General features: G+C 36.5%; 1 protein-coding gene across 1 annotated transcript in view; it reads right to left on the bottom strand.

Annotated features, from left to right (window-relative positions):
* Positions 1-25,353, bottom strand: part of GALNT13 (polypeptide N-acetylgalactosaminyltransferase 13) — a 636,905-nt gene that overhangs the window by 28,994 nt on the left and 582,558 nt on the right. Inside the window, exon 11 of the mRNA XM_068968207.1 lies at positions 18,698-18,796. Coding sequence (XP_068824308.1) covers positions 18,698-18,796 — 99 coding nt within the window. The remainder of the gene's footprint in view (positions 1-18,697; positions 18,797-25,353) is intronic.

The raw sequence follows: 25,353 nt of genomic DNA on the forward strand, positions 1-25,353 counted from the left end.
ATTTATAGAGAAAAGTGATGACAATTCCATGATATCTCAGATGTAACTGCTTTTTATTTGAAACAAAGTGTATATATTGGGACCATTATATGTTTGAGGCCAATAATTAGTGCCATTAAAATGTAGAAGATAATTTGTTGCTATCCTGTCACTATTGTTATATCTACATTTCTAACAACAAGGCAAAATATATATGGGATATATAGTTAATCATGAACAAATGAAATATTTAAAACATTTTCTTTTCAGCCCTTTAAGTTCATAAGCTTGCATTTGATTAGCCTGTTTGAGTTGTATGCAATAAAATATTATATATGATGTCTTCTTTAAAAAATTCATGAGTATTAAACAAAAGATGCCTTTAAATATTGGTGAGTATTAAGCAAAGAATGCCTTAAAAATCTTGGTGCTGTTATACTTGATAATATATTACTGGATATTTTATTTGACTTGCACATTTGTCAACTTTTTTCCCCTTTCCTGAACTTTCTCTTCCTTGCATTGATTAGATAGATATTTGAACATAAACTTCTCATCCAGTTTTATGTTATCTAAGCTTACTTGTGTTACCTTTTCTTTCCCCAAAAAACAAGTTTTCATATTTGAAAGAAAAAAATATAACCCTGGGAATACCCTTACCCATTACTTTGTTCCAATACTGTAAGATTTTATTAACTAGGATATAATTGGGAAATACAGTAAGATAAAGAATATCTTAGGTATAAGAAACCAAATAATCTTGAGTATAGGTTCTTCTGGTGAATATGAAACTGGCCAACACTGTTAATTTAGAAACTACGGACATTATTATTTACCTTACTTAGAAACTAATAAAGTGGCCTTTTGTACTAGAGTAAGCCAAGATAAAATTATTTTATCTATTACAGATTGCTTCAAATGGTAATTTGAAATAATTACTTTTATTTTCAGTAAAATTTAGGCATGTGCACTCTTTGAGGGAGAAGAGGTGATTATTCAAAGAACCTTAATATTCTTCATATAAAGTAGATTCATGCATTTAATCTATTACATTTTTTAAATAAATAAACTAAAATTTTGGCAGGAAAATGACTTGAACAAGGAAGCTCAGGTTAATGATTAAGACAAGGGTGTTAGGTCAAGAATTAGGTATAAGTCAGGATAAAAAAACATTTGAAGACAAAATAGAGAAAGGGATGAGGTTCAGAAGATTGGAAAAAAGTACAGAGGAGAACGGTTCTGCTGGAACTAAATTGTTTAACGGAGACAGTCCTAGCAGAAAGTTAGCAGAAAATCTGTAGTCCATCTGTAAGTAACAGGAGCTTCAGAAGAAATGCATAGTGCATTAAGGGAGAAGACTGATACTGCTAGTAGCAAAATACTTTTCTTTCAGTAGGTATTTCAACTAACAGTATACCCTTGCCAGTAAGAAAAGCTCTATTGGTGGTATGCAATAAGAGAAGTAAATATGCATGTGTATGTGTGTATATTTTTGGTATGTGTGCATTTTGTAAGACTATAGTAGTATTAAATTTTTTACTTTATGAAAATGTGTGATAGTTCACTTTTTAAAGGACACTTTTCAAAATATTCTGCAAATGTCATTAATAAAATAGATCCAAATTTATGTGAATTTTCCCAAAGATCTTAAGGCACTTTAATATTTAAATTTTATAGAAGTTTAATTTTAAGCACCTTAAAGCATGAGCTGATATTGATCAACTTTAATTGATTAATAGATTATTTCTTTGTCCTTCTGTGTGCACAGACATACTTTGACACCCATCGTCATTTCCTTATATGCCTTCCTAAAGACCGTTGTCTCCTCCAAGTTTAGTCCACTGTCTCTCCAGAATCAGGGTAGACGGTTTTATCATCTCAACACCAGAAATAATTGAACCTTTTGGATGCTGATTTGTTTTTATATTATTGACTCAACCCTCATATAACCAGTGTTGTACTTACAGCTAGAAGGCTTGGAGCCAAAGTTGTTGCTTATTTAAAGGAATGAAAGATTTGAGCTATTAATTTTAAGCACATTACAGTAAGACAGTAAAAGTGCTTTCTACATTGACTTACATTGCCATGATAGCTTTTAAAAAAGTGTCATATGTGATAGATGTTATTAACTATCATTAAGTAGAAATACATAAATTAGACTATACAACACTTAGAAGAAAAAGCTTTATCTAAGAAATAGATAATATTAGTGCTCATTTTTTTGAGAATATTAAGAAAACAATCTCACAAGCTTTGAGTAACTCCTACTGGGGAAGAAAAGGATTGAACACAACAGATTTGACATTTATTTCTATGCCAGGAAACACTCTGGACAGGCAGAACTAGGTAAAATAAGATGATAAGTTTAAGTTCCTCTGAGTTTTAATCAACTCCAAGCTTAATAAATGTTTCTTTAATATTAATAAAAAATAAATATAATTTTTTGGATTAAGAAAATGTTACTTTTTGATTGCTCAGTTCTTGAATTAAGATTTGAAAAAAAAGTTTTAAGACTTATGCAGAATTTATTAACTATTAATGGAAAAGGATATAATTCAATATGTATTCATTTTTTTATATCTGAAAAACTTTATTAATATAGAGCTATTGACAATTTTATTTATTACTACAATTGCACTAAAATAGAACAGATACAAACTCAGCTTAAAATGGAATATCCAAGCCCAAATTTTGATAATTAAAATATTCTAAAAATGTAATTTAGAGCCATTCTTTGTACCTACCACTTGATTTCTTGAAACAGCAATATAGAGTAATATATGTCTATAACTTTGAGGAAGGTTTCTTATCTTAAATCTCTTCTCTGAAGGAATGGATTGCTTAAGAACACTGAGCTTGAGAGTTCCTGAAGTTCTGTTTGTGAGGACCTACGTTTATTCCCCAGGTCGTAAGGGGCCCAATATGCTACTGGAGATCGGTGGAGAAACAACTCCAGAAAAAATAAAGGGATGGAGCCAAAGCAAAAACAATACCCAGCTGTGGATGTGACTGGTGATAGAAGCAAGGTCCAATGCTGTAAAGAGCAATATTGCATAGGAACCTGGAATATTAGATCAACAAATCAAGACAAATTGGAAGTGGTCAAACAGGAGATGGCAAGAGTAAACGTCGACATTCTACAAATCAGCGACCTAAAATGGACTGGAATGGGTGAATTTAACACAGATGACTGTTATATCTACTACTGTGGGCAAGAATGCATTAGCAGAAATGGAGCAGCCATCATAGTCAACAAAAGAGTAAGAAATGCAGTACTTGGTGCAATCTCAAAAATGACAGAATGATCTTTGTTCATTTCCAAGGCAAACCATTCAATATCACAGTAATCCAAGCCTATGCCCTAACCAGTAACACTGAAAAAGCTGAAATTGAATGGTTCTATGAAGACCTACAAGACCTTTTAAAACTAACAGCCAAAAAAGGTGTCCTTTTCATTATAAAAGACTGGAATGCAAAAGTAGGAAGTCAAGAAACACCTGGAGTAACAGGCAAATTTGGCCTTGGAGTATGGAATGAAGCAGGGCAAAGGCTAACAGAATCTTGCCAAGAGAATGCACTGGTCATAGCAAAAAACCTCTTCCAAAACACAAGAGAAGACTCTACACATGGACATCACCAGATGGTCAACACCTAAATCAGATTGATTATATTCTTTGCAGCCAAAGATGGAGAAGCTCTATACAGTTAGCAAAAACAGACTGGGAGATGACTGTGGCTCAGATCATGAACTTATTATTGCCAAATTCAGACTGAAATTGAAGAAAGCAGGGAAAACGACTAGACCATTCTGGTATGACCTAAATCAAATCCCTTATGATTATACAGTGGAAGTGAGAAATAGATTTAAGGGACTAGATCTGATAGAGAGAGTGCCTGATGAACTATGGACGGAGGTTCATGACATTGTACAGGAGACAGGGATCAAGATCATGCTCATGGAAAAGAAATGCAAAAAAGCAAAATGGCTGTCTGGGGAGGCCTTACAAATAGCTGTGAAAAGAAGAGAGGCAAAAAGCAAAGGAGAAAAGGAAAGATATTCCCATTTGAACGCAGAGTTCCAAAGAATAGCAAGAAGAGATAAGAAAGCCTTCCTCAGTGATCAGTGCAGAGAAATAGAGGAAAACAACAGAATGGGAAAGACTAGAGGTCTCTTCAAGAAAATTAGAGATACCAAGGGAACATTTCATGCAAAGATGGGCTCGATAAAAGACAGAAATGATATGCACCTAACAAAAGCAGAAGGTATTAAGAAGAGGTGGCAAGAATACACAGAAGAACTGTACAAAAAAGAACTTCATGATCCAGATAATCACGATAGTGTGATTACTCACCTAGAGCCAGACATCCTGGAATGTGAAGTCAAGTGGGCCTTAGAAAGCGTCACTACGAACAAAGCTAGTGGAGGTGATAGAATTTCAGTTGAGCTATTTCAAATCCTGAAGAATGATGCTGTGAAAGTGCCGCACTCAATATGCCAGCAAATTTGGAAAACTCAGCAGTGGCCACAGGTCTGGTAAAGGTCAGTTTTCATTCCAATCCCAAAGAAAGGCAATGCCAAAGAATGCTCAAACTACTGCACAATTGCACTCATCTCACATTCTAGTAAAGTAATGCTCAAAATTCTCCAAGCCAGGCTTCAGCAATACGTGAAGCGTGAACTCCCTGATGTTCAAGCTAGTTTTAGAAAAGGCTGAGGAACCAGAGATCAAATTGCCAACATCCACTGGATCATGCAAAAAGCAAGAGAGTTCCAGAAAAACATCTATTTCTGCTTTATTGACTACGCCAAAGCCTTTGACTGTGTGGATCACAATAAACTGTGGAAAATTCTGAAAGAGATGGGAATACCAGACCACCTGACATGCCTCTTGAAAAACCTATATGCAGGTCAGGAAGCAACAGTTAGAACTGGACGTGGAACAACAGACTGGTTCCAAATAGGAAAAGGAGTACATCAAGGCTGTATATTGTCACCCTGCTTATTTAACTTATATGCAGAGTACATCATGAGAAACGCTGGGCTGGAAGACACACAAGCTGGAATCAAGATTGCTGGGTGAAATATCAATAACCTCAGATATGCAGATGACACCACCCTTATGGCAGAAAGTGAAGAGGAACTAAAAAGCCTCTTGATGAAAGTGAAAGAGGAGAGTGAAAAAGTTGGCTTAAAGCTCAACATTCAGAAAATGAAGATCATGGCATCTGTTCCCAGCACTTCATGGGAAATAGATGGGGAAACAGTGGAAACAATGTCAGACTTTATGGGCTTCAAAATCACTGCAGATGGTGATTGCAGCCATGAAATAAAAGACACTTACTCCTTGGAAGGAATGTTGTGACCAACCTAGATAGCATATGAAAAAGAAGAGACATTCCTTTGCCAACAAAGGTCCGTCTAGTCAAGGCTATGGTTTTTCCAGTGGTCATGTATGGATGTGAGAGGTGGACTGTGAAGAAAGGTGAGCACTGAAGAATTAATGCTTTTTAACTGTGGTGTTGGAGAAGACTCCTGCGAGTCCATTGGACTGCAAGGATATCCAACCAGTCCATTCTAAAGGAGATCAGTCCTGGGTGTTCACTGGGAAGGACTGATGCTAAAGCTGAAACTCCAATACTTTGGCTATCTCATGCAAAGTGTTGACTCATTGGAAAAGACCCTGATTTTAGGAGGGATTGTGGGCAGAAGGAGAAGGGGACGACAGAGGATGAGATTTCTGGATGGCATCACCGACTCAATGGACATAAGTTTGAGTAAACTCTGGGAGTTGGTGATGGACAGGAAGGCCTGGTGTGCTCTGATTCATGGGGTTGCAAAGAGTTGGACCCGACTGAGCTACTGAACTGAACAGAACATTATTTTCATGTGGCTACTGAAAGAAATTACCACAAACTTAATGACTAAAATAATGGTGATTTATTCCCTCACAGTTCTGGAGGTCAGGCATTTGAATCAGTTTCACTAGTTTGTGTTATGGTGCCAGCAAGGCAGTGCTTCCTCTGGAGGCGCTAGGGTAGCATCTGTACTTTGCCTCTTGTAGTTTCTGGCAACAGCTTAGCTTTTCTTTGCTTGTGGCTACATCACTCCTATCTGTGCCTCTTTGGTCACATTTCCTTCTCCTCATCTGTGTGTCAAATTCCCCTCTGCCCTCCTCGCATACGCATACATGTGGTTGCACTGAGTGCCAACCACATAATTGAGACAGTCTCCCTATATCATGATGCTTAATTTAATCACATCTGCAGGGTCTTCTGCCATATAACATTCACAAGTTCCAAGGCTTAGGTTGTGGATACCTTTGGAAGTCCTTTTTCAGCCTACTACAGCCTCAGATCTAGGCATTTTCATAAGAGCAGTTTCATCTGCCAGGAAGACTTTCCTTTATGTGCTTCTCCCAAATTTTGAAGTTATTTCTATGTTAATAGCAGGTCTTTGAGTAACTTTAAAATTTTTGTATGAATTTTTTTACCCATTCATTCTTTCAGTAAGCATTTATTACTATAGAAAGATTAAGAAAAGGAAATTAACTAATATTTGCTTCAAGAAGAATTTACCATTTGCTTTTGGAGGTGAGAACAAACATACATAATTGAATGAAAATATAAGAGCTAAAAGTAAGAGAAACATTGAGATATTGTATATGAATAATTAAAACTGAGAAAAAGTTTAAAATATTGTGAGTTCAGAGAAAGGAAATACCAGTGTGTATTGAAAATCAGAAAAGATAAATTACTACATGGAGGATGGTGAAGTGGAACTAGATGAGGGATATAAACTAGGAAATTATGTAAAGTAGAATTTATGTAGTTAGAAAAAAATGGAGAAAGGTGATATCAGATGGGTAAAAGAAAAGGCAAAGTAATCAACCTCCAATTAAAATAAATAAATTAATGTTAAAAAAAGAAAAGACAAAGATATGATTTTAAAAAATGGACAATGGTAACAATTTTTAAAATGTCTGTTCTGGCTGTACTCAATAGAGATAACAAAGTTGAAAGTCTGTATGGGTGAACAACAGGAGATAATTTCAAAGGTAAGAAGGGATCAGACTATAGAGCTTTGACTGGTAAAGAATGTTAATTTTATCTTGTAATAACTGGGGATATTAAAGATTTTTGTTTTTCCATTTGGCAATGATATTTTTAAAGGAGTCTCACTTCATTAGCGAATGAGATGGAGTAAATATGAGAAAAAGCTGGAGCTTTGCTAAAATTATTGTAATAAATCAAATAGGCAATAAAGGCCCAGATTTGGAAAGCAGAATTATTAATAAAGGAATAGGTAAGAAGGACAAGTAGAGAACATTCATAAGGCTTAGTGCTTAGTTTGAGAAGAGCAGGATATGAAAAGAGAGAGAAGAAGAAAATGTAAAAGACAGATGAATACAAAGACTGAAGAAAAAGGGCTTTGGATGAAAGGTGATTAGTCCTAGACATACTGAGTTTGAGGTTACAGTTGGTCATTTAAGTAGAAATGTGCATCAGTCAGTTTTAAGCAGTGGGTGTAAGCTTAGGAATTGGTATGACTTTGGAGCTTCCATGAAGGTAAATCTAAGAAGATTAATTTCCTGGGAAAATAGAATGAAAAGAATCAAGAATAACCAGAGTAGCATAGAAATGCTATTTCTCACTGACTTGTATACATATCCTAAAGTTTTTGTTGTTTTTTTTTTTTTAATACCAGACCGATCCCATGATAGAAGGCCCTGCTGAGACTTACTTGGAAGGAAACTTACTCTTGTATTGATGGACTTGATGAACAGTATAGATACTGCATGACCCACTGAAAAACGAGGTCAGTGTGAGATGTTTGTATATATTTTCTCCTACTAACATCATATACTAACCTCATCTAGAGTATCTGTTACAGACTGGCACAACCACCTTTGTTGAATGAGTGATGAGCCAATTTGCCATTCCAGCCTCAGTATCTTTTAGTCCTCTGATAGGAGACTGAGCCTACCAGACACAAGACAGGTTCTCCCAGCCAAGCATTAATGAGATTGAGAGGCTCTTGGAATAATCCCTAGTTCTACAGAAATTATAATAACTCTGCTCTCCTCTGGCTCACATGTATCCAACTCATTTTAACATTTAATGGCCATTGTGGGATTTTACTTTGTGAAATCCCTGGCAAGTTTTAATTCTAGTATTCAGGTTACTAAAAGGGGATCAAATTATAGAAATGTAATTATAAGATATAAACTTTGCTTATAAAAATCTAATATTTAAAATGAATACATATCTCTTGAATGACTATATCCATTACAATTCATGAGTACATTAGAAAGCATTACTAAAATAACTAAGTTTCTCTAGGAGAGGGTCTGTAATAAGGAGAGAATGTATTTGTTTACTATAAAAATTTGTAATGCACCTGTCAAAATTTGGATTCTTCTTAAGTATAAATAACAGAATTTTAGAGGAAGAGGAGACATTTGTATGAAAGTATGGATAATACCTAATGATCTCTTTATCTTGGCAGACAATATGGTTTTAATAAATGGCTATCATAAGCTTCTCTAGACTTGCTACCTTGAAAAATGACTGAATCAAGTACTGCAATAAATTACACAGACTGTTTCCATGTGCTTTCTAGCTTTCTCCAAATGAGTGGCTCCAGGGAGAAAGAAAAACATTATAAATGCATTTGCTAAAATGTGAGTGTTTTTCCATCACTTTATGTTCTTTGTCTTTAAAAGGAATAAGTACAGTGTTTACAAAGGCTGCTTTTCTCCCTATCTTTGATTAAAGATATATTTTCAAAAATTTTATATTGATATTTTAACAAAGTAAAATGGCTATTTTATAAATATTAATCTACTTTGACTCACTTAGATAAATTTATATAAATTTTACTTTAAATTGTCACTAAAAATTAGTGTCAGTCCTTGAGTAGATCTAGTATATATCCAGTGAGGCTAAGACCTATTTACTGTTGGCTCCTGTAAGATGATCTTAAATGTCATGTAAAAGCACCTCATTAGAAAAGCATAGTATTTTGACATCAAAAAGAGAAAACATAAAGGCAAATATTGATTGGGATAAACTATTTAAAAGTCTGTATATGAAAACACAATGTGAACAAACTGTCAAGTCAGAAATATATATTTAATGTGTATAACAGAAGATAATAAAGTGTTTTTATAAGTAGTGAACAAAGAGCCATCTCAAACTCCAATGAAAACATAAGCAAAGGCATGGTTATGAAATTCGTAAAGTACTAATGCTATCTTTAAAAATGCTTACATGCATTGATTTTGTTAGATATATGATTTAAAGCAAGATAAAATGTTTCTCCCAAACTATATTGGCAAAGAAAAAAAACAAGAAAGATACACCGTTAGAGTTGGTCTCTGTGATCACAGCGCTGGGAGAGTGTGGCTGGGAGTCAGTGCAGATGCAGTGAATATAAAACTGGTGTGGAGTCGGCCAGATTTTGGTTCAAACTGGCTTTACCACCTCAATCACATTATTAATCTCAAGGTTTCCATTAAACTCGTGAGGAGTTTAAAAATTAGAATGACACTAGGCACTTCATAGATTATTGTAAAAATCAAAAAGAATAATGCATGTTAAGTATCTATTGCAGTGCCTCTTCCTATTTTAGCTGTTTGTCCTATTTAATTGGTGAAATATTAAAGAGGACAATCTGTCACTATATATTAAAAGCCTTATAATGATGTATAACTTTTGATCTAGCAAACTTAACTTCTAGACATTTCTAAAGAAGTAAATATGGATGGAAGCTCACCAGGTTTTAGCTACAAGAGTACCAATGAGCCTGGACTATAACAGTGAAAAGTTATAAATAACATCTTAAACAGTAAAGATTTGATTGAATCTAAATTATAGTTTATCCATTAAAATATGTCCTGTTTAGTTTAAGAAGTTGTTAGCCAATAGGTGGCAGAAAAGAAGCTAAATTATTTGGCTTTTAAACAGTGAGTATGTCTTAAGCTTGTGAGTGGAGCCATATTTGGCCAATAGGGCAAATAGAACAGTGCAGAGACATAAGAATACACAGAGTATTCAGGGAATAAAGGCATATCGCTGGTGGCTCTGAGGTTAAAGCGTCTGCCTGCAATGTGGGAGACCTGGGTCCAATCCCTGGGTCGGAAGATCCCCTGGAGAAGGAAATGGCAACCCACTCCAGTATTCTTGCTTGGAGAATCCCGTGGACTGAGGAGCCTATCGTCCACAGGGTCGCAAAGAGTCGGATACGACTGAGCGACTTCACCTTCCTCTTTACCTTCAAACATGTCTAGAGCACAAGGACCTATTAGAACATCCAGGGACACTGCTGAAAAGCCATATGGGGATGAAATTATGAGGTGCTTTGAATGTCATAACTACAGAATTTTTACTTTATTTTTGGACAGTGAAGAATTACTGGAGTGTTTAATCTGATTTAATGTAACACGTATGGGATGTATTTATGGAATTCCCTATGATATATGGAAATAAGAGTTGTTTTTTTTTTTTTTTTTAACCACACAGGTGAAAGAAGATGTAGGCCAGGACAAAGACAAAAATCCTGGTTTTAAAAGGACTTACAGGTAGGAGTCAAGGAGTATTCTTTTCATAGAAATAGGGACTTTGGGGACTGATGAAATTTCAGGAGTGTCTATGTCAGATTTTGATTTTGTATGGTTGTGTGAAGGGGAAGAAAATGAGTACAGTTTGGAAAGCTTCGATTTTGAGATGCCTGTAGAGAATCCCAGTTATTAATTAGAAACAGATTCCAGAGCTCAGGAGAGAGTGAGGGTGAAGATATAAATCTGAGTCATCAGTAACATGAAACTACTTCTAGGAATCCACATCATCTTTTCAAAAGCATAAAGAAGATAATTCTGTAACTTCTAGTAACACATTTTCTACCAGTAAATTGTAAGTTCTTTCTTTCACTTGCAAAATGTTATATTCAAGTTTTAATCATATTCTTATTTATTTTCATTCTTTGGAAGTAATGATCATTTTGATATGGTTTGCTAAAGAAAGCATTTCAAGAACAGATAGGAATTAATAGAGTATCAAATTTTGTTATTAGGGCTAGAAGACTTGGATTACTAAAGTTTTAAAGAGAGCACCTCAAGATGATCAAGTGTTGATTTCAATAATAATTCTTCACTTGCTACCCTGTTTCACAGTATTCCTGATAAAAAAAATCCACGCATTCTTTCATCTATTTACTTGACTAATTTTTATTAGGTGCCTACACTATCCCAAGCACTGTGCCCATTGCTAGGAATGACGAGAGAAGGAGTATGCTGGATACTTCCAAGAACTACTGAAAAGTAAGTTTCTTTGAGATATCTCCAAAATTTAACAAAAACCAAACTACCAAAACATCCATGCAAGGAGAAATGGTGAAAGGTATAACTGTCCTGAAATATAAAGTCCCTTGATTTAGAAAAGTAAATGAGCAAAAAAAAAAAAAAAAAACTAAAAAAAGAAAAAACAACATTTGTTTTGACTTTTATGTAAAAAGCAGGAGAAAGAAATTTGAATATTTTTAGGGGTTGGGGCTACTTTTAAAAATTCAAAGCTAAATAACCATAAAAATAAATGCTGTTTCCATGGTAACACAAAAGAATAGCAATAAAAACAGGGAGGTAGCTCTGAGAATAAAATCCTGAGATCTGTTCTTTTTAAAAGTCAGTCAAATTTTAAATCATGCTAGTATTAATACTGCTAGAAACAGTGAATTCCATAAAAAAGACACCAGAATAGCATTTATGTGATGCGTTAATATTTTTCATAATACTTATTTGTTAGAATAATAGGAGAAGCGGTTCTTTTTACTGACCTTAACAATACCATAAAGTGTGTTGTGCTTTTAACTTACCTCTGGCATTAGGCACTGAAAATTTTTTACTTTTAGAAGTAAAGACTGAGATAATGGAGAACACAAATGGAAATAATAAAGAGAATAATTAATAGCAGTAGAGCAAAATGTGCTCTCTAGTATATGCTATGCTAGTTATTTGTTTTATAAAGTTTACTAGTCTTTAGGGAAAAAAATTGAGGGAAAATTTGTATGCATTTTATAGATAAAACACTGAAGCTCAAAAATATTAAGTAACGTACAAGGTATGCAATTTATCAGATCAGAATAGTATTATAAAATGATATTTTTTATTTCAGCAGTTCAATTTCTCCATTTTTATTTTTAGTTATGACAGTTATATATATATGTATATACACACACAGGAAAATGTGGGGTAAAAAGAAAAATTTCCTATTCCAGCTTAATCCTCTCTCCAGTGGCAATTTATATTCCAAATATATATCTATATATTTCTAATAAGTTGCATAGCATTTATATATGGCTATTACAGATACTATTAATAGATAGAGAAAAAATGTTCACAGACATTTTCCACAAACGAGATCATTCAAATTCAAAGTAAGTTGTACTTTGTTATTTTCCCCTTTTCAGTTTTTGATGACAATACATTTAGACCTCTCAGTCATTTTGGTGGCTAAGTAGTAATCTGTACTATGGATATACTATGATTTATTTAAACATTCTCCTCTTGGTAAATATTTGTTTCCATTATTTGTGTTATGACAAAATGGGCTTCAGTAAGCATTCTCATATTTGTATACATGAATAAGTATTCATATAGATGAAAAATATTGGTTTTAAAGTTTATCTTGTCATTAACTAGATAATGTAGAGACATTAGAAAATGTGTAGTTATGGGGTTTATTTATTTTTTATTTGTCCCCTATATTTATGAATCCCTGAGATTAGTATCTTTCTATAATTTTGGTTACTATGACAATAACATTATTGGCAGTGTCTATATAGTACTAGGGTATAAATCCATTATTCTGACCATGAATTCTTCCATCTATTTATTTGACTAGTATTTATTAAGTACATTAAGTGCCTACCATATCCTAGGTACCAGGTACTGGGGATGAAGAGTGGAGTAAGATATCAGTTCAGTTCAATTCAGTTGCTCAGTCATGTTCGACTCTTTGCGACCCCATGAATTGCAGCATGCCAGGCCTCCCTGTCCATCACCAACTCCCGGAGTTCACTCAGACTCAGGTCTATTGAGTCAGTGATGCCATCCAGCTATCTTATCCTCTGTCGTCCCCTTCTCCTCCTGCCCCCAATCCCTCCCAGCATCAGGGTCTTTTCTAATGAGTCAACTCTTCACATGAGGTGGCCAGAATATTGGAGTTTCAGCTTTAGCATCATTCCTTCCAAAGAACACCCAGGACTGATCTTTAGAATGGACTGGCCCTCCCAATAGGAAGTCTACAGTAGAGTGGCATAGTTTACTTCTGGACATATGAAAGTGAAACTGAAGTCACTCAGTCATGTCCGACTCTTTGAGACCCCGTGGACTGCAGCCCACCAGGCTCCTCTGTCCATGGGATTCTCCAGGCAAGAATACTGGAGTGGGTTGCCATTTCCTTCTCCAGGGGATCTTCCCAACCCAGGGATCGAACCCAGGTCTCCTGCATTGCAGGCAGACGTTTAAATATTTTAAGCATTTATGATCTAAGTTTTGTGTCATTTAGACAAATTTAAGCATATGACTGGATATCCGTTTGAACAGGAACCATAGCAACAGTTAGAACTGGACAAGGAACAGCAGACTGGTTCCAAATAGGAAAAGGAGTACATCAAGGCTGTATATTGTCACCCAGCTTATTTAACTTATATGCAGAGCACATCATGAGAAATGCTGGGCTGAAGGAAGCACAAGCTGGAATCAAGATTGCTGGGAGAAACATCAATAACCTCAGATATGCAGATAACACCACCCTTAGGGCAGAAAGAGAAGAAGAACTAAAGAGCCCCTTGATGAAATTGAAAGAGGAGAGTGAAAAAGTTGACTTAAAACTCAACATTCAGAAAACTAAGATCATGGCATCCGGTCCCATCACTTCATGGCAAATAGATGAGGAAACAATAACAGTGTCAGACTTTATTTTGGGGGGCTCCAAAAATCACTGCTGGAGAAGGCAGTGGCACCCCACTCCAGTACTCTTGCCTGGAAAATCCCATGGATGGAGGAGCCTGGTAGGCTGCAGTCCATGCTAAGGGTCGGACACGACTGAGCGACTTCCCTTTCAATTTTCACTTTCATGCATTGGAGAAGGAAATGGCAACCCACTCCAGTGTTCTTGCCTGGAGAATCCCAGGGACGGGGGAACCTGGTGGGCTGCCGTCTATGGGGTCACACAGAGTCAGACACGACTGAAGTGACTTAGCAGCTAAATCACTGCAGATGCTGATTGCAGCCATGAAATTAAAAAGATGCTTACACCTTGGAAGGAAAATTATGACCAACCTAGATGGCATATTAAAAAGCAGAGACATTACTTTGTCAAGAAAAATCCATCTAGTCAAGGCTATGGTTTTTCCAGTAGTCATGTATGGTTGTGAGAGTTGGACTATAAAGAAAGGTGAGTGCTGAAGAACTGATGCTTTTGAACTGTGGTGTTGGAGAAGACTCTTGAGAGTCCCTTGGACTGCAAGGAGATCCAATCAGTCCCTCCTAAAGATCAGTCCTGAGTGTTCATTGGAAGGACTAATGCTGAAGCTGAAACTCCAATACTTTGGCCACCTGATGCGAAGAGCTGACTCATTTGCAAAGCCCTTGATGCTGGGAAAGATTGAAGGCAGGAGGAGAAGGGGACAGTAGAGGATGAGATGGTTGGATCGCATCACTGACTGAACATGAGTTTGGGTAAACTCCGGGAGCTGGTGATGGACAGGGAGGGCTGGCATGCTGCAGTCCATGGAGTTAGAAAGAGTTAGACGTGACTGAGCTACTGAACTGAACTGAACTGATGGCATCTTAATGAATTCATGAGGATAATTCACCTGACAGCTCTTCCTCCCTCATTTTCATCTATATTTGAATCAGAGTGATCTCATAAATAATGTTTTCTTTTAGAATTCTGCATGTCATCGTGGTACAAATGATGAGTTGCTTTTTTCATAAGCTGTTGAAATCATTATGGGAGACACTTCTAAATGTCTACTCAATACCATGGTAAATAAACTGTGAGGAAAAGCTATGTGTGAGAGTGAGATGATGTATTTAGTGTATTTGTGCCATGAGGTGTCAAAATTAGACTTTTGTAGCCAGAGAGTCATACATAGAGGTGTGTTGAACCTCTAGAAAGGCATCTGCTTTGCTTAATAGAAGGACAGGTATGGCTGTTTCAATTTTCTCTATTCCCACTTCTTCCTGCTTTGAATGTACACATGATGTCTGGAGTTTTAGCAGCCCTCTTGTGACCAGCTGATGCTAAAACTTAACTATAAGAATGGAAAGATAGAAAGTATCTGGTTTCTTGGTGGAATTATTGAGGACCTGAACAAATTATCAACAACTGATTACTTTCAGATTTCATGCTGTATGAAAAAGTAAAGCACTGTGTATTTAGTCCCGTGATAGCTTTTGCCACTTGGGGCTGAATTCACCATGACTTTGGTAATAGAAACCTCGGACACTCACCATGAATCAGTATAATAAGCTGGACCATTTTCGAATGCTCTGTCATTGTTCTGACTACGTGGTTATTTCCATCATCTCTCACATAGTCATTTCCCCATGCTGTAATTTAGAAAGTTTGACTCACATACTTTCTTGTTTAAATTTAAACTGCGAGGTACTAATTAGGATTTTAATAATTAAGTTGTCTTTGTTTAGTTGTAGGGAGAAGCATCATTTTACTGTTTTCCACTGAATTGTGCAAAAGTCTGATTTGAAGTATGGTGCCAAAACTCAACAGGGCCATTTATTTCATTCTGGCTTTTTCTCTATGGATCCTTTTTTTTTTTTCTTTAAATCTTATAGTTGAGTTACATGTTGTGTTAGTTTCAGGTATACAGCAATGATTTACTTATACATATATTTATTCCTTTTCAGATTCTTCTCCCATATAGGTTATTGCAGAATACTGAGTAGAGTACTCTGTGCTATACAGTAGGTCTCTGGTGATTATTTGTTTGATGTATAGTAGTGTGTTTATGTTAATCCCAAACTCCTAATTTATCCTTCCACCCCACATTTTCCCTTTGGTAACTAGAAATTTGTTACAGGTCTGTTTCTGTATTATATGTAAGTTCATTGGTATCATCTTTTATATTCCACATTAAGCAATAGTAATGATATTTGTCTTTCTCTGACTTTCTTCATTTATGATAATCTCTAGGTCCATCCACATGACTGGAAATGACATTATTTCATTCTCTTTTATGGCTTCACTGTATATGTGTACAACATCCTGTTTATCCACTCCTCTCTCGATGGCCATTCTGGTTGCTTCCATGTTTTGGCTTCTGTAAATAGTGCTGCAGTGAACACTGGGGGGTATGCATCATTTGAGGAAGATTTTCTCCAGATATATGCCCAGGAGTGGGATTGCTGGATCATGTAAGTGGGTACTGTCACTATGGAGAACAATATGAGGGTTTCTTAACTAAAATAGAACTATTTTTAGTTTTTAAAGAAACCTCCATATTGTTCGCCATAGTGACTATATCCATTTACATTCCTACCAACAGTGTAGGAGGGTTCCCTTTTCTCCACACCTTCTCCAGCATTTAGTGATTATAGACTTTGATGATGGGTGTTCTGCCAGTTGCCCGGTATGAGGTTAAACCTCATTGTAGTTCTGATTTGCATTTCTCTCTTAATTTCTGATGTTGGTCATCTTCCCAAACTATGTTGAATAAGAGTGGACCTCCTTGTCTTGTTCCTGATCTTAGGGGAAATGCTTTCAGTTTTTCACAGTTGAGAGTGATGGTAGCTCTGGCTTTGTCATATACAGCCTTTATTATGCTGAGGAAGCATCCCTCTATGATGACTCTGGGGAGTTTTCATCATAAATTGGTGCTGATTTTTGTCAAAACCTCTTTCTGTGTCTTTTCAGATGGTCATTTAGTTTTTATTCTTCAGTTTGTTGATGTGGTATATCATACTGACTGACTGGCAGATATTGAAGAATGCTTGCACCTCCTCCTGGGTTTCCTAACATCAGTGGCAGCCAGAGCACTCCCAGGGCAGCAGGGGCAGTCATTGGAGACTGCTTCTGGGTGGGCTAGTGGCAGTGTTCGCTTGTGCCCATCACTGGAGCTCATGTAGGTGGTGTCTTGTTACCTAAGAGTGTGCACAGGGAAAGAAGCTCCCATGGTGGTCCCACCCCTCTCCTCCTGTATCTCCGAAACATTGGCACCTTGCCTCTCGGGCATCCCCAAGCTTCTTCCAAGTACATCTTTGGTTGCCACTCTGGCAGGGTGTCTCTGCACAGCCGATTCCTGTCCTCTACCTGAGTCTGACCTCTGTAGCCCAAGCTTCAGCACCCAGCCCCTGTCCATACTGACAGACAAGCATCTCAGGCTGGGGAGCACAAGGCAGTCTTACTGATCTGTCTGTGCAGGTTACTCTTCATCTTGCCTTACTCAGGCTGGTTGCTGCCCTCTCCTCCCTGGCTCCAAAGCTTCCTCTCCATCAGCTGGAAGATCCCAGCTGATCTTCCTACTGTAGAAGGGACTTTCCTGGGTGCAGAAGCTTTCTTCCTTCATAGCTTCCTCCCTGGGGTGCAGTTCCCATTTTGACTACTTTATTTTTCCTTTATTCTTTTGTCCTATCCAGTTATGGGAGGGGTTCTTGCCCTTTCAGAAGTCTGAGGTCTTTTGCCAGTGTTCAGTAGGTATTCTTTGTGAATCGTTACAGTTATAGATGTATTTCTGATGTATTTATGGGAGTAGGTGAGCAGACATCTTGATCCTGAAGATCTTTCTATGGATTCTTGATACATTCAGCTATTACAAATAATCACCATCATGTTGTGATGAACAGAATCATTTCTGCCTCCTCAGTTCACTCTAAAATGCTAGATAAACAGCTCACTCATGTGCTTCACCTTGACTCTTTTAGACAACTTGTCTACCAAGGAGCAGCTGTCTCTTAACTGTGCTTTAAGTTCCCATGAACGTCAAATTAAACCTCCGAAGGTGGCTGTGGCAGCAAGACTCACAGCCAAGCAGCTTTTACTTTTTCCACCTTGCAGTGCTGCTTTTCGTTGCTTACAGAAAACACAAGAATCCTTGTTATAGTTTGGTAAGGTTCTGATAATTAATTGGACCATCACACACAAAACACGTGTCCTAGAATTTTAGTTAAGTATAAATCTTGTTTAAATAATACATTTTTACCCGATCTGAAGGGCATCTTCAGATAGCCAAAGCAAAGTTGTTAACAAACCTGCTTATCTATGCACTTAAAATTTTATTAAACTACCAAAAGTCATAGAAACATGATAGACAAGAAACATTTGAAGAAGAAATTCAGGGTAAGCACCATTTGGAAACCATAATTGTTGAGTGATTATTTTATATGATTGAGTTAACAATAAAATGCAGTCCTCACCTTCTCATACATGCTAATAGGAAATAGGTCTGAAACATCTGGCTGCCCTCATTCACTCTAGGCTAATTAAAGATGTTGCCCTACTTATTAAATTCTTCAGTGTTTTCTTACAATACTTGGAATAATAACATAGTTATTATATGTTAAGGACATAACTTAAGTCTTTATTAGAATGCTTGTCAATTTACTAAGACACTGTTATTGGCAGTGAGCCATAATCTACCTGGATAGTTTACACAATATCTTCCCCCACAAATATGAAGCTGATAAAAAATGAAGTTTACCTGATTTCCTCCCATACCATGACAGTTGAATATACCCACTTTTTCATTTTCCTTGCGGCCCATGTTGTCTAAACATTGATTTGTTTCAACATTTCTTATCTAAAGGAAATACAAAAATGTAAGTCAGAAAATCTTTGGTATTTTCAAATTGCTTATTGATAGCAAAATAATATTTTTGTAAGGAGATTTCTCCAAGGAAAAGATAAAGCTTTAAATATTTATTTTTCTCTGTCTATTATGATATCTGTATAACATTCTAAACTCCCATTCAGGTAAACTTGAATAGCATTGGCATTGTCATTAGCATCCAGTCAAGAGGCACTCTTTGTTTATAGTGTAGTATTAGAGAAGAAGAAAACATCTACATATTACAAATTAGGAGTTCTTCCCAAATCTTCTGAAAATTAGGACAGTCTCAAAATTCCACCCAAATAATTGTAGTGTATTTGCGAAGTCCTTAAGTCCTACAGTGCCATATGCAAAGTAATAGAAACAAATTGGTTAAATATGCAAATTTATGTATTTTTTGTTGCTTCATTACTGGATGCTCCATTCTGTACATTTATAAAGATTAATTACACTGATAATTTTTTAACTAAAACATGAATCTTTTTGCATTCCTAATATCAAACAGTGGAAAGCAGTTGACCCTAAGAAAAACTATTACAAGGATAAATGGTGATTTCACAGGAAAAATTTTTCAAAACCAAGATTAAATTGCCAACTGCAAACATAAGATTCATGGTTTACACTCAGACACTGCATTAGTCTCATAATTAACATGTTAATATATATTTCTGCCAAATATAATTTTACAAAAGCCATTTATTGACTTTAAAGATGCCCAAATTACTAAGTCAAGTACAAGTGAATGTAAAAAAGAAGAAAAACTTTTCTAATAGAATGTTTTAGATTTTTTTTCCTTTAGTCTCAACCCAAAGTAGTAGGTTTTACACTTGTCCACTCTGCTTCCAAAAAGTTCTTTTCTCTGGCTCTTATTAGGACACCTATTTTACTGTTCACTCACTCATTACTTGGATATATTTAGTTATCTATGCTTCAGGTGCCTGTTTCTCCCTCTTGGCAAATGAGTATGATTAGAAACTTCTGTAGATGCTGGATTAGGTTTCTACAATTCAACTTTTTTTTTATGGTACAGAACCCCATGGTCAGGTAATGGTTGCTGGAGTTGGGGAAAATGATGTAATTTGCAGTAAAGCCCCAGTCAGCAATTGAAATTCACGCTTGGAAAGGGGTTGGGCCTTTCTTTGGGATTAGAGTGAAAACTGACCTTTTCCAGTCCTGTGGCCACTGCTGAGTTTTCCAAATTTGCTGGCATATTGAATGCGCACTTTCACAGCATCATCTTTCTGGATTTGAAATAGCTCAACTGGAATTCTATCACCTCCACTAGCTTTGGTCGTAGTGATGTTTTCTAAGGCCCACTTGACTTCACATTCTAGGATGTCTGGCTCTAGGTGAGTGATCACACCATCATGATTATCTTGGTTGTGAAGATCTTTTTTGTACAGTTCTTCTGTGTATTCTTGCCAGCTCTTCTTAATGTCTTCTGATTCTGTTAGGTCCTTACCATTTCTGTCCTTTATCAAGCCCATCTTTGCATGAAATATTCCCTTGGTATGTCTAATTTTCTTTAAGAGATCTCTAGTCTTTCCCATTCTGTTCTTTTCCTCTATTTCTTTGCATCGATCACTGGAGAAAGCTTTCTTATCTCTTCTTGCCCGTCTTTGGAACTCTGCATTCAGATGCTTATATCTTTCCTTTTCTCCTTTGCTTTTCACTTCTTTTGTTTTCACAGCTATTTGTAAGGCCTCCCCAGACAGCCATTTTGCTTTTTTTGCATTTCTTATCCATGAGAATGGTCTTGATCCCTGTCTCCTGTACAATGTCATGAGCCTCAGTCCATAGTTCATCAGGCACTCTATCTATCAGATCTAGTCCCTTAAATTTATTTCTCACTTCCACTGTATAATCATAAGGGATTTGATTCAGCAATATGTGAACCGTGAACTTCCAGATGTTCAAGCTGGTTTTAGAAAAGGCAGAGGAACCAGAGATCAAATTGCCAACATCCGCTGGATCATGGAAAAAGCAAGAGAGTTCCAGAAGAACATCTATTTCTGCCTTATTGACTATGCCAAAGCCTTTGACTGTGTGGATCACAATCAACTGTGGAAAATTCTTCAAGAGATGGAAATACCAGACCACCTGACCTGCCTCTTGAGAAACCTGTATGCAGGTCAGGAAGCAACAGTTAGAACTGGACATGGAACAACAGACTGGTTCCAAATAGGAAAAGGAGTATGTCAAGGCTGTATATTGTCCCCCTGCTTATTTAACTTATATGCAGAGTACATCATGAGAAACGCTGGACTGGAAGAAACACAAGCTGGAATCAGGATTGCCAGGAGAAATATCAATAACCTCAGATAGGCGGATGACGATCTGCAAATGACCCTTATGGCAGAAAGTGAAGAGGAACTGAAAACCCTCTTGATGAAAGTGAAAATGGAGAGTGAAAAAGTTGGCTTAAAGCTCAACATTCAGAAAATGAAGATTATGGCATCCGGTCCCATCACTTCATGGCAAATAGATGGGGAAACAGTGAAAACAGTGTCAGACTTTATTTTTTGGGGCTCCAAAATCACTGCAGATGGTGATTGCAGCCATGAAATTAAAAGACGCTTACTCCTTGAAAGGAAAGTTATGACCAACTTAAATAGCATATTCAAAAGCAGAGACATTACTTTGGCGACTAAGATCCGTCTAGTCAAGGCTATGGTTTGTCCTGTGGTCATGTATGGATATAAGAGTTGTCCTGTGAAGAAGGCTGAGCTCCGAAGAATTGATGCTTTTGAACTGTGGTGTTGGAGAAGACTCTTGAGAGTCCCTTGGACTGCAAGGAGATCCAACCAATCCATTCTGAAGGAGATCAGCCCTGGGATTTCTTTGGAAGGAATGATGCTAAAGCTGAAATTCCAGTACTTTGGCCACCTCATGCGAAGAGTTGACTCATTGGAAAAGCCTCTGATGCTGGGAAGGATTGGGGGCAGGAGGAGAAGGGGATTACAGAGGATGAGATGGCTGGATGGCATCACTGACTCGATGGACGTGAGTCTGAGTGAACTCCGGGAGATGGTGATGGACAGGGAGGCCTGGCGTGCTGCGATTCATGGTGTTGCAGAGTCAGACATGACTGAGCAACTGAACTGAGCTCAACTGATGGTCATGAAATTTACAAGTCATATTTTAGGACTGGTGAGAATACCTTGTTGTCTAATTTTATTGTTAAATTTGTCCATCACTTTTTGTTTTTGCTAACCTGGATGCTCTCTCTGATTCAATTGAGGAATTCAAAAAGATTGAAACTATGTCACTGCTACTGTTATTTTTTCAGAATTACAGAATAGATTCATTTTGGGGAGTGCATGGAAAGGAGTTTGTTCTCTTCATGACAGGTTCTAACCTTCCTGAAAATTGGTTTGACAGTTTCTAGACATGTAACATTAATTGTCCCTTAGAAAGTAGCAGGTACTAAGAGGATATAGTATAGGAACTCAAGTCAAATCTGGTGAGGCTAACTGGACATGAGTTCTGGGAGACTGGAAACAGACAGGAGTCAGTGGCTTAGGATAACTGTCAGAATGAGACAGGGAAGACAACCACCACAGTAAAATTGAATAATTGAAGTTATATGTGCCATGAACTGTTCCAAGCACTTATGTGTAATAGCTAATTAAAAACCAACCTATTACCCTAATTTTATATATGAAAACATTAAGATACAAAGAGGCTAAGTAGTTTGCTCAAATAAGTAATTGAAAGTTACAGTGAGGTTGGAAATTGCCTAGTCCTGACATCTAGACTGGTAGGCAGTATTTTTCAGAAAGGGGGTGAAAAGAGCAAGGGAGGATTCAGTTCCAGTTGAATAAAGGCGAAGGTAAATGACAGGTCATCCAGACAGTGCCAAAGGCACATGGAACAGGGAAGTGGCCTAAGATCAGACCTGAGAACCAGGTCAAAAAGTCTAGAAGCAAAGTGGTTTCCATGCTGAGTGCCAAACTATTGGATCCAGGTCATGAAAATTATTTCTGTCTATTGTCAAGATGACACTGGATACAAATATGATAGAGAATGAAGTGTCAGGGAACAGGGCTCTCAATATCCACTTTAAAAAATTGAGAAGAACATACCATCTGGATAGAGACAATGTCTGAGAGGTTTTTGCAGTAGTCCTATGATATCTAGATTTTTTTTTTTTTTAATGTATGAACACCTATAAGGCAGCATGGTGTGCATCAGGGTATTCTCAAGTAAATGAGTCTAACATTGGAAATCTAATATTTTCTTCAAACATAAAAATGGTTACTAGTGTCTTCTGACAGTCCTCAATGATCTAATCTTAATGTATAATAGAAGATACTAGCATACAGAAAAAAATATATGTATGTATTCCCAAAGAATGCTATTTAAGCAACAAAATGAAATATCAGGAAAGATCCTGAGCTTGTCACTGGTATTATATTACCTGACAAGACCAATTGCTTGATTATGCCATTCATTAATCCTAAGAAAAATCTAGGCAGACAAGCATGGAGGAACTTCATCTACAGAAACACGTTACAGAATCCAACCTGAATCAACATAAGTAGAGCATATGGGTAGTTCTGCATTCTGGGAAAGTCTTGTGACTCATCCCTTGTGTTATTTTATAGCTTTGAGTACCTGGTGTAGGACCAACAGAGTTTTAACTTTGTTGTCTACTTTGACATTTCTTTGTTTACACATAATCTTTTATTGCCTGAGGAATAGTCTTTAATGACATAAACTTGGGAGTATTTTTCCCACTAGTGTCTTGATGTTAGAAATCAGCAAGTCTTTTTCTAAAAGTTTCTACTCATTGGCAGGATCATGGGTAATGTTACCACTTACACGGTTTATTCATTAGCTTTTGCTCCCTCTGCCGGATGGTAACAGAACGCAAAAGTGGGAACTCCAATTCTAACAGAGGCATAAACTCTCACCCCCACCACCTTAAAATTTCAAAGCTAATATGTAAAATGCATTCTAAAATTAGACTAAACTTAGTTTTTTTTTTTTTTTTGGCTTTAGTTACTCCAATACATGCTTATCCTTCAACTGTATATTATGTTACTCATTATCATTATTTTAAATATGTCAACTTCATTTGGTTTCTCTTTACTTTGTAAAGGAAATACATTTGCAGTGAATTCAAGTTTAATGTTAATATTTCCATATTATAATTGCTGTAGTGAATATGCATTTCTCTTTACCAAATTGTGAATTAATCAGAAGGATGGTTTTATATAGATTTGCAAAATCTATATAATTAACAAATCCAAGCTGACTTCTCTTATGTAAACCTGGGTTTCCAATGACCTGACTGTGAGATTTAAAAACACAGAGTATGTGATATTTTAACCTCCTTCAACAAAACAGTAAATACAGAATACTGGACAATTTCACATATTTTGGTGGATAACAAAATCAATCCTAGGAGAATTCATAAATGCTCTAACTGGAATATAGTTTGTTGTAGTTGTTTATGCCAATGAATATTTAAATAATAAAATCAGAAATGGTTCTAATGTATTTATCAGTAGTGTAAAGCCAGAAAAAAAAAAAAAAAAAAACTTTCCAGTAGTAAACTCACTAATTTCATCCATAGGTGGGTTACCCAGGTCAACATTCTTTAGGGTTAACATGTGATGGAGAGCAATATATTTTGCCTGTGTATTAGTTACACTGGGATAAAAATCAGTTACTGGGTCCCAAAGAGTTTTGCGAATATGATCATGGGCAGAGAGAATGCCCCATTTGTGCATGTTTTAAAATATGAGGCTTTTTTTTTTTAACTGGTTATCTTATTAAAAGATCAAGAAGATGGTGAATTTATAAATAGATCTGATTACCAACAGACACATAACACTCTCAGGGTTTTAGCCTCTGGATTTGGCAGTAACTGATTTTATCCTTAATCCCTGCAGCCTAGCAGCTTCAATAGATGTCTATTTTTAGTTACTGAAATTTGTTCTTTAACAGTGTTTAAGGAATACAGTGTCAATGTGTGCGAGGATCTTAACTAGTTGATAAGGTTAAAGAATACAAGAGAAAAAGGAAGTGCTAAGGCGTCAAGTAGGCAGTAAAAAATTCAGAGACTACTGTCAAAATGTCTTCCAAGCAGCATGCAAATACGGATATTAAGCCCTAAGAGTTAAGTCAATTGGCTCCAGAATTCCTCTTCTCTTCCCTCTTGCCCTCTGTATTCCTGTGTTCCACATAGATTACAAAACATTTTTTTCCCCAAGATGCTGGCCTGTCCAAGGCCAAAAATTTAGGGTAAAGCTTTATTACTTTAGAAAGCCAATTTTCAATCTTATAGTTGAATTAGCTTTTATATTTATAAGATCAGGAGCTGACATGCTAAATATACATAAGCTAGTGTTAGTTAAGAGAGAATTTAATGCTGCAGGAAGCTCCTCTTCCTTATTCCATTATGATCTGCTTACTAAGTCTAAAAGGCATATGCTTCACTAAGCTACCTAAAGGTTTTAGTTCAAAGCAATTCAGCTTTTAGCTTCCCATTGGAAACTGCATGTAATTCATGGGCTGGG

Source organism: Capricornis sumatraensis, chromosome 3, assembly GCF_032405125.1.
Source record: "Capricornis sumatraensis isolate serow.1 chromosome 3, serow.2, whole genome shotgun sequence".
NCBI classification, from domain to species: Eukaryota; Metazoa; Chordata; class Mammalia; order Artiodactyla; family Bovidae; genus Capricornis; species Capricornis sumatraensis.